The 10,858-nt window shown below is 34.7% G+C and overlaps 1 protein-coding gene across 3 annotated transcripts; it reads left to right on the top strand.

Moving 5' to 3' along the window:
- The first annotated feature begins 693 nt into the window (after window positions 1–693).
- LOC142352037 (uncharacterized) lies at window positions 694–10,524 on the top strand. 3 transcript variants are annotated; one of them, XM_075404391.1, is made up of 3 exons: window positions 694–734; window positions 8,758–9,202; window positions 10,204–10,524. In XM_075404391.1, exons 1-3 carry the CDS (start codon window positions 722–724, stop codon window positions 10,271–10,273), a joined length of 528 nt encoding a protein of 175 aa, XP_075260506.1. In that variant the 5' UTR covers window positions 694–721; the 3' UTR covers window positions 10,274–10,524. The 3 variants fall into 3 exon arrangements, with proteins under 3 accessions (XP_075260506.1, XP_075260513.1, XP_075260498.1); XM_075404398.1 differs by lacking the exon at window positions 694–734 and adding an exon at window positions 2,848–3,004; XM_075404383.1 differs by lacking the exon at window positions 694–734 and having other exon boundaries at window positions 8,651–9,202.
- Window positions 10,525–10,858: the final 334 nt, after the last annotated feature.

Consider the following 10,858-nt stretch of genomic DNA (forward strand, 5'->3'; position numbering starts at 1 on the left):
TTGACTGTGTAAAAAACCTAACCTTTGACGGTTGAATCAAAATACAAATATTTGGTTGCTTCGCTATCAGAGACGGATAACTGTGGCTAATTTCAAATTTTGACATTTTTTAAGAAGAAAACTTTTCATTCAATAATCTGCAAAACAGTAATCTTAACTTCAGTTTCAAATAGGTTTCAACACTTTCGTACACTTTAGTTCTTCAAATACATTAGAACAAAATCTTAGTCTCTCTCAGGCCTCGTGCCCAGTGCTCGGGCGCAAATACCCTCATGTCAAGGCACTAACTCTCTCGGGCGAATAAAATTTGTTCTAACGTATACTTATAGTAGTTTTTTTCGGTAAACAATAGTTAGAAAAGCTTCATTTGCATGTACGAATTGATTTTTGTACGGGCAGTATTGAGAAGCCAGAGATGATTTGAATTGAAAGCCGGGCACTACTCTTATTATTTTAGACCTCCTATCTAAATTAGCAAAACTGAGTGACTTCTTTAACAAGCATTATGTCTTAACTTTTCATATTTTTGAGGAGAGCAGTTGTACAGAAGTGATCTGCTAAACAAGCAGCTTTTCAAAGCGAGAAATTCAACAAAGCAACTAAAGCAGAAAATAAATCCCGAAAATTTCTGTGGTTGCCACAGGAAATAAAAACTGATAAAATGGCAATCAATTTAAAGTAGAGTGCAGAAACGAAGATAGTTTCATATCCATAAACATTTATGTCTAGTTTAGGTTATTTTTTGAATCTGATGTTGTCGAAAGGCTTATTGTTCTTGCAAAAAATAAAGTTCAAGTTTGAAAAATTTAGATCTTATTTACTGAACTAACCGGAGTATGTAAGCACGCTAAATCTTCATCGTCGTTTTTGGCCCTGAAAATGTTACGATTTTCCTAAATTCCGACAGTAAAATTGGATTTCAGTCAAAACGAAAGCGTTTGATCACCAGGCAATTTAACAAAAGTGATACCATCTTTCTTTTTTTCCCAGAAATTTTGTACGTTTGTAAATTAAGCGCGTAAATTACTGATTTTGAGACTTTATTGTTGATGGCCTCATTGGCCTTATCGGGTCTGTCTCAATCACAAGTATGCAGAGACATTTAGTATACCGCCAGAAGTATAGAGAGACAGTTAGTTTTTCCAATGATTGCTTTGAATGCTGCACGATTGATTGCCATTGTTTACTTTTATTTTATGCTGCAGAAACTTTTTTTGCAAGATAGGAATTCTCATTGAGATCAAAAAATGATATCATGATAGTTGGAAATTGCAATAATTGTAAGAACAGAGTTGCAAACATTTTGGCGCCGAATTGCTCTAAAAAACAGGAAAAGTTTTCAAAACTGCTGTTTTGTTTCCCCACTATCACGTTGTGAAAAAGTGAAAACGAGAAAAAATCACCATCAAATCTCTTGTTTCTTTTCGTGGCTAGCAGAGAAATCAAATTTCCAATTAGTTGGTGCTTTTCGTCAATTCGAATTTGGTTGCTTACTCAAAATTATACCTGTATGATGCTTTGAGAAACAGTCTCAAATACCTATTGAAAACAATTTAAGTGTGGTATTCTCATCTTTTCTCCTTCATTATCTTTTTTTGTTTACGTTCTTTTTTTTCATTTCATTTTTGTAAGAAATACACTAAATGCGTTAAACATAAATGATAAAAGTGCCCAATGTGCTGAAATTTAAACAATTCAGTGGTCTCCTTGAAGATTTCTTATAATTTTTCGGTTAAAGTTCTCAAGAAAATATCAGTTTGTGGCCTCGAACACATTTTTGGTTCAATGGTTCTTTTGCGCATTTGCTCATTGGTTGCTTGGCTCATGGTTTTTTGGGTAATTTGGTCCACTACTGCTCTGAAATTATGATATGTATTTATAATCAATGCTTTATGAAACAATATCTATTAATTACGAAACAAACCGATCCAGTATTTCAAAGGTACAGATAAAAAAGTGTTCTTAAGCGTATTGTTGAAACATAAAAACTTTGTGCGTATTTCTGTTTACACAATATTTTCACAGATACGAATTCTTTTTAATACCTTTTTTGTATTTTTGGGATCTATTCTGTTCTTTTTTCAGATGTGAACTAGGATGTTGCCATATCAAGTTCTTTTACATTAGAGAACCCAGGGTACGATTTCATCGGTCACTAAAAATTTGAGGCAGAGAGCTTAGTTTGGAAGATTGAACTTAGACTTAAACAAGTAAAAGCCTATTTTTACCTTAAATTTATAGTCCTAATTAAGGATACTAAGTTTTGGGTTAAAAAATTGACTGTGTAAAAAACCTAACCTTTGACGGTTGAATCAAAATACAAATATTTGGTTGCTTCGCTATCAGAGACGGATAACTGTGGCTAATTTCAAATTTTGACATTTTTTAAGAAGAAAACTTTTCATTCAATAATCTGCAAAACAGTAATCTTAACTTCAGTTTCAAATAGGTTTCAACACTTTCGTACACTTTAGTTCTTCAAATACATTAGAACAAAATCTTAGTCTCTCTCAGGCCTCGTGCCCAGTGCTCGGGCGCAAATACCCTCATGTCAAGGCACTAACTCTCTCGGGCGAATAAAATTTGTTCTAACGTATACTTATAGTAGTTTTTTTCGGTAAACAATAGTTAGAAAAGCTTCATTTGCATGTACGAATTGATTTTTGTACGGGCAGTATTGAGAAGACAGAGATGATTTGAATTGAAAGCCGGGCACTACTCTTATTATTTTAGACCTCCTATCTAAATTAGCAAAACTGAGTGACTTCTTTAACAAGCATTATGTCTTAACTTTTCATATTTTTGAGGAGAGCAGTTGTACAGAAGTGATCTGCTAAACAAGCAGCTTTTCAAAGCGAGAAATTCAACAAAGCAACTAAAGCAGAAAATAAATCCCAAAAATTTCTGTGGTTGCCACAGGAAATAAAAACTGATAAAATGGCAATCAATTTAAAGTAGAGTGCAGAAACGAAGATAGTTTCATATCCATAAACATTTATGTCTAGTTTAGATTATTTTTTGAATCTGATGTTGTCGAAAGGGTTATTGTTCTTGCAAAAAATAAAGTTCAAGTTTGAAAAATTTAGATCTTATTTACTGAACTAACCGGAGTATGTAAGCACGCTAAATCTTCATCGTCGTTTTTGGCCCTGAAAATGTTACGATTTTCCTAAATTCCGACAGTAAAATTGGATTTCAGTCAAAACGAAAGCGTTTGATCACCAGGCAATTTAACAAAAGTGATACCATCTTTCTTTTTTTCCCAGAAATTTTGTACGTTTGTAAATTAAGCGCGTAAATTACTGATTTTGAGACTTTATTGTTGATGGCCTCATTGGCCTTATCGGGTCTGTCTCAATCACAAGTATGCAGAGACATTTAGTATACCGCCAGAAGTATAGAGAGACAGTTAGTTTTTCCATTGATTGCTTTGAATGCTGCACGATTGATTGCCATTGTTTACTTTTATTTTATGCTGCAGAAACTTTTTTTGCAAGATAGGAATTCTCATTGAGATCAAAAAATGATATCATGATAGTTGGAAATTGCAATAATTGTAAGAACAGAGTTGCAAACATTTTGGCGCCGAATTGCTCTAAAAAACAGGAAAAGTTTTCAAAACTGCTGTTTTGTTTCCCCACTATCACGTTGTGAAAAAGTGAAAACGAGAAAAAATCACCATCAAATCTCTTGTTTCTTTTCGTGGCTAGCAGAGAAATCAAATTTCCAATTAGTTGGTGCTTTTCGTCAATTCGAATTTGGTTGCTTACTCAAAATTATACCTGTATGATGCTTTGAGAAACAGTCTCAAATACCTATTGAAAACAATTTAAGTGTGGTATTCTCATCTTTTCTCCTTCATTATCTTTTTTTGTTTACGTTCTTTTTTTTCATTTCATTTTTGTAAGAAATACACTAAATGCGTTAAACATAAATGATAAAAGTGCCCAATGTGCTGAAATTTAAACAATTCAGTGGTCTCCTTGAAGATTTCTTATAATTTTTCGGTTAAAGTTCTCAAGAAAATGTCAGTTTGTGGCCTCGAACACATTTTTGGTTCAATGGTTCTTTTGCGCATTTGCTCATTGGTTGCTTGGCTCATGGTTTTTTGGGTAATTTGGTCCACTACTGCTCTGAAATTATGATATGTATTTATAATCAATGCTTTATGAAACAATATCTATTAATTACGAAACAAACCGATCCAGTATTTCAAAGGTACAGATAAAAAAGTGTTCTTAAGCGTATTGTTGAAACATAAAAACTTTGTGCGTATTTCTGTTTACACAATATTTTCACAGATACGAATTCTTTTTAATACCTTTTTTGTATTTTTGGGATCTATTCTGTTCTTTTTTCAAAATGTTGTTTTTATGATAAAAAAACGAAGTTTTTTTAAGACGCTGCTTTATGCGGTTAATTATTAAAATTAATTATGACAAATGAGTCACAAGTTGGTTGCTAAATTTAAACGATTTCTATTGAACTTTAAAAAGAGGAAATCACCGTAAAGACGTTTTAATTTTCTTAACCAGGAGAATTGACAGTAGGCGTAATTCTCCTGGTTAAGAATTTCTCCTGGTTTTATGATCTAGAGCTGTCAGGAGAAAACAAATTGCAGTGTTTGGAGACATAGAAATGCTCCTACAAAACTTAGGAAAACATGTTATTTAAAGTAAACGTCCAAAAAAAAATTCGATTGCCTTATGTTAGAAAATGAAGAATTTCTCAAAGTATTTAGTATGAACACCAGGATGACAGAGTTTAAAAACAATAAAGGGACTATAATTGTCTACAAACAAAAAAAAATTGGTTCTCGGAACGCTATCATTTGTAGTATTTCATAACACTCCTTTTTAGGGTTAGAAGTTATCGAAAAAGTTACTATATTCAATAAAGCACTGTCATAATTCTTATCAATGAATTAGGTGCTGCCTAAATCTTTATGAATAACCATTAAGAAGAAGATTTTTATGAGTGGCGTCTACGTTTGTTATTATTTGGAATAATAAGTTTTTATTACGGCTTGTTTTATGGCCGATAAAATCTGCTTTTGTGATCGGTTTTATCAATAGTAGGATGGCGCAATATTCCTCCAATTTATGATTGGAGAGTTTGCTTAAAAGTTTTTTGTTAATTTTTGTCTGAGATATTGATCCGTTTTTTGGTTGTTAATTTACCAATATATTGTTTCAACGGTTTGTATGTAACGGCGACGACTAATTTATTTTTGATATTTTCCGTTGTGGTCAAATTTTTTATTAAGTAAAATTGTAATTTGTCGATTTTCGTACTTATAAAAATTTCATGAAGAAAAATTTTTGTTGAAACAATTCGGAAAATTTTTGAAAAATCGTTACTTTATCTTGTGTATCCACGAGAATTTCAATCATGTATTGAGAACCGCAAAACTGTTTGTGATTTTTTGCCTGAATTTTGAAGTAACTTCTGCAGACTCACGTAATCTTGCTTAAATAATTTGCAAGTTTTAAATTGACAAAAATTGATAGAAATAAATTTCTGGCTAATTGTATAGGAACTTCCAGAGTTTTAAGCTACGGCACTACAGACATTTGAAATTTTAGAAATTGCATAAGAATGTTTTCATTGTAATTATTTACCAATAATTTATTGAAGGTAGGCTTCTTGCATTGTTAATTTTGATGTGTGGCATGTTTCTCAATTTTTTTTCAAAATTTTTGATATGATTGCCTTATGGTTTGCTTTACGACTGGCATGTTATCAAAACAGTCTCTTTTTGTGGTTGGTGATTTTATTATTCTCGCACGTAAAAGCCTTCATGATATCTTTGCTTAAGACATTTTTGAACTATATTAAGTACCACATATTTTTTTTCTGTCAGGTACAACACATTTTGTTCTACAGTAGTGGAAAAACATCAAAAGTGATTTAGTCATAGCCGTTACATACGAACCATTGAAAGAATATATTGGTAAATTACCAATCAAACAACGGATCAGGATCCCAGGCAAAAAACTACGATAATATTTGAAAACGGACACATTTTGTGTGCATGATCGGGGTTGGAAAATGCATATGACTTTTTATTGATTATCCGCTAGCTCAAAATTACTCATTACAAATACCCTCGAAATAACAGTTATCTTCTTTTTCTTGTGTTGTGTCAATGGACGTTGACTGTTTGAGGTTCCTCGTGTTAGCCGCTCGGAGTAGAACTTAGCCGCTCTCTGTCTATCTTGTGATTTTCTGCCAAAAAATTCGCTGATCATTGCAAAATTTTCCAATCCTTGCTTCCTGATTATATGACCAAAGAAGGATGCCTGTCTTTTGGCTATTTCATTCATCATCCATCTTTTGGTCCCGGCGCGTTTCAAAACTTCTTTATTTGTTACCTTGTCTGTCCATTTGATTTTAACGTTTCTGCTCAAAAACCACATCTCCGTTGCCATCGGGGTTTTTTTGTCTGCTGTCATCAGAGCCCATGTTCCACAGCCGTAGAGGAGAATAGGTTCGATATAGCATCTAAGGATTGGTAGTCTCAGGTCCATGGGCATCCTCCGATTCGCTCATATGCTTTCCATATCAGAAAAAGCTTTCTTCGACTCTGCTACCTTTTGCTGGATGTCACATCTGCTTTTGCGATCAAATGTCAGAAGTGATCCAAGGTAATTGAAACCGTCAAGTGTTTCTAGTTGCTGGCCATTCAGATGGATAGTTACCTTCTGATCAGTGTGTTTGCTGAAAACCATATATTTTGTCTTATTGCAACAGATTTCTATCCCAATTTTTTCGCCCTTTACATTAATCAGATCCAAAAGATTCTGCAGTGTTTTGTCGGAGGCAGCCATCAAGACAATGTCATCCGCAAATCAACGGTTGTTGATAATTATCCCATTGATCTTAACTCCTTTCTCTCCATCAATTTCTGTCGTGATCATCTCGGAGTAGAGAGAAAAGTAGTCGGGGGATGGGCTATCTGCTTGCCTGACTCCTCGTTTAATTGAAACTTGACCTGAGCTCTTTTCATTGTGCCTAATCGACGCCGATTGGTTGATGTACATGTTCTGTATCAAACGCAGGTCTTTAGCACTCATATCAAGGTAACACAAGATTTCCATCAAAATGTTGTGCTGGACTCGGTCAAATGCTTTGGTATAGTCAATTAAGCTGGAATAGAGGTCTTGATTGACTTCCAGACATCTGTCGGCTATACACCGCAGTATAACAATGGCATTTCTTGTCCCTGGGTCTGGCAAAAATTCAAATTGACAATCATTAACTTCGTTTCTGATTGTCTTCTTCATGAGGTTAAGTAGCACTTTCCGAATGATTTCAGTTGCGTGATTCATCAGACTGATCGTCCTGAAATATTGACATTCATTTTCCCGGGGTGTCTTTGGCAGTGCTATGAACACCGATCGCCTGAGCTCCTCAGTGATTATACGCTTTTCGTATTTCTTGTTCGTGAGGCTTGTGAGAAAATCAATTGCCACATCACCCAGCTTCCTATAGAGCTCGACCGTAATACCATCCTCACGAGCGGCTTTTCCCATTTTCATTGTTTTCACTGCCATTTTTGTTTCCGATCTCAAAATATTGTGGCCTGTGAGATCGCCGGAGAAGTTCAAGGTTGTACTGTCTCTAGTTGGATCATCATACAGTTCGGCAATGTATCTCTCCCAAAGTTGAAGAATCTCGCTTTCTTCTATCAGTATCTTCCCGCTTTCGTCCTTCAGTACACTGCCGGAATGATTTCCTGGTTTTTTACCGGTGGCAGCTTTGATCATCTGATGAGACTCCTTTGGGTGAATATTGTGAAATCTCTCAATCTGTTCGCATTGTTATTCAAGATAATTTTTGTTTCGCTATCTGACATTTCCCTTTGACCTTCTTATCCATTTTGTTGTACTGTTTTTTGTCCTTCTTGTGTTTTTGTTTATCTTCCATTAATTCGAGGGTTTCATTTGTCATCCATGCTTTTTTTGATTTATTCAAAAGGATGAATTATTTTTTGTTACGGGGATGTACTCTCTCTCATTTTGCAGCATGATATCTTCCAAGTTTTCCAATTAATTTCTGCACTTTCATCTTTGATTTCCGCCATCAATTCTTCTGTTTTCGCCCACATTTGTTTCAGGTTCTTGATGTCATTGTTATTATAGTCATATTTCAAATGCGGCTGTCTTCTCTGGGTTTTTAACCGATATCTGGTTACTAAATTAATACTAAAAACTACTAAAATCCATAAATAGCGGTTTATAGTTAGAAAGTTTTTATTTGGTTGAATCGGAAAGTTTTTTATCAATCTGTGATGATCCATCGATGAGTTTCTGTATGAAATCAACCCAAAGAATTCAAGCAATGCTTCAAAACATTTTGTCCTAATCAGCATGCATCGTTTTTATCCATTACTTTTTTAAAATAAAATGAGAAATTTATTATCTTATTATCTTCATTTTATCTTCAAGTTTTTTTTGTCGACAATGAAACAAATTAGAATTGCTTCGGATCAAAGATAAAAATATCACATCAATATCTTTAATTGATCTATCCGATTTAACACCAATTTCTGAATGATTAAAATAATGATTAAAAGAATGATAACATTTGTTTTATCTAATAAGGCCTGAACTCAGAAACCTTGATATCATTCATTTCGCGCGTGTTTTATCCCTCCTTAAGCAACGTTTAGAATCAAAAACTCCCTCTATAAATTTTGAAATTGTGGTAAAATGAAGTTTTCGATTACATTAACTCTTATGACAACAACACTAGTTGCCATTTGCACTTCCCAAGCACCTTCCCAAGATGACCCGAGTAAGAGTTCAGACGATACAGACAAGCGAGGACTTCTGGACCTCGACTCCGGACCTGTGCAACCCGAGAAACGACAGATGTTCGGTATGAACCCTATGATGTCAATGAATCCCTTGATGTCTATGATGAACCCTATGTCTTCAATGATGAACCCAATGATGAGTATGAACCCAATGATGAGTATGAACCCAATGATGAGCATGAACCCAATGATGAGCATGAACCCAATGATGAGCATGAACCCAATGATGAGTATGATGAACCCTATGCTGGGAATGAACTCAATGGCGATGATGAATCCACTTATGGGAATCAACCCGATGATGGCCATGGTCAACCCAATGATGGGGGGCATGGGAATGATGAGAGGGGGTGGACCTGCGGTCATTCGACAGATGATGGGGTAAAAACTCAATATGCGATTTTTGCGGGATCTGATCACATCACCAACCTGGAAAAACTCGTTGAGAAATTATCAAAAGAACAGAACAATATATCAACTTACGGCTGTGGCTCTTTTAGTGGCATTTGGGCTAATATCTTTTTAGTTTGATTTTTGGACTACTAAATATTCATTGGTAATTTAATTCCTTAAAATATTTTTTACTTTGAGCGTCTGCTTTGGAGATTTTTCCTACCTTCTATCTTCATATCTTTCTAATGGTACATAAAAAGTGTGTAATCGCTATTGCTACCCCTTTTTAGATTAAAAAACATCTGTGAGCAGTACTTTGTTCATAACAGTTAATCAGAAATTGGAATTGTTGCGTTTCCGCCCCCAGTGTTTTTATCCCCCCGGGGATAACAAATTATATGTTGTTATATAGCACGTTACTATGGAAAAATGGAAAAAATAGCGCGTGCACCTGGGGGGAGTAAACGTTATATACCCACTAAGCTGGGGGAGGGGAGGAGAGGGCAGGAGGCGTGGGGGGTATTTAAACAATCGGTTTCATTTCTCCCCAGAACAGTATTGAGCTACCTCATTCTATTTATGGTTTATAGGTTACTGTTACAATAAAATGCCATGTTTCAATTTTAAAGACAATATTTTGTGAGCTAAATCCGAATAAAAATTTTTCTGTATGCTGATACATCGGAAAACTAATATTTTTTAACGTAGCAGAGTTACATTTATAGGTTACTTAACTCTGATGACGTCATTGCGAAAAGGTGGTTTCATCGAAAACTGTGTAGAAATTCGACTTGCAAGCCAGAATTTTTCGAAGTGACTTTAAGCTATGAATATCGTGCATTACAGAATCTGGCATCGCTAAAATCTGACAAAGCAAAATCTGCCAATCTAAATTTTTCAAATGCGTGTTTCGAGCAAAAAGAAATCATCATCTTATGTGCATGAACTTGCTATATGTTTAAATGATACCTCGATGTATAAATTTTTAGACTTCACATTATAAATGATGGGAGCATGGGAACGAGGAGAGGGGAGGACTGGCAGATATTCAACAGATGACAGGTGGAAAACTCAATAAGCAATTTATCGGGATTTAGTGACATCGCCCACTTAAAAAAACTTGAGAAAGTATCAAAAGAACAGAACAATATAGCAACTTACGACTGTGGCTCTTTTTAGTTGGATCTGGGCTAAATGTTATATGTTATATGTTATATGCTATATGTTTAAAGGATACCTTGATGTACAAAACTATACTTTTCCCGAAATAAAAATTCTTTTCCTGGCAGTTGAAATTGTGTTCAAAACATCTTCACACTCTTGCATGTTTTAAAGTGAGAAACATCGGTCGTGCGAGACGTCCTGATGCCGTGCTATATACTTAGCCAGAAGTTTACTCTGTATTGGTTACGTGACTCTGATGATGTCACTGAGAAACATTCTACTTTCAATAGTGATTACAATTTTTGGTTGCGAAAAGAATATAATTTTCAGTATCTATGCCCACTATCCAATTAGTGCTTATAGTTAAATCCACATACGGTAAATACACACTCATGCCAGAACACTGATCACCATTTTGGAGGTTAGGTTTAAGGTAATTTTAGGGTAAACAAATAAATCCTGTTATTGCATAAAAAGCAG

Source organism: Convolutriloba macropyga, chromosome 1, assembly GCF_964194025.1.
Source record: "Convolutriloba macropyga chromosome 1, txConMacr16.3, whole genome shotgun sequence".
NCBI classification, from domain to species: domain Eukaryota; kingdom Metazoa; phylum Xenacoelomorpha; order Acoela; family Convolutidae; genus Convolutriloba; species Convolutriloba macropyga.

Excerpts from the sequence above, each read along its gene's own strand:
- LOC142352037 (XM_075404383.1), top strand. The coding sequence starts at position 8,715 with ATGAAGTTTTCGATTACATTAACTCTTATGACAACAACACTAGTTGCC. Across the intron at positions 9,203-10,203 it reads GTCATTCGACAGATGATGGG|ACTTCACATTATAAATGATG; the intron begins GTAAAAACTCAA and ends ATAAATTTTTAG.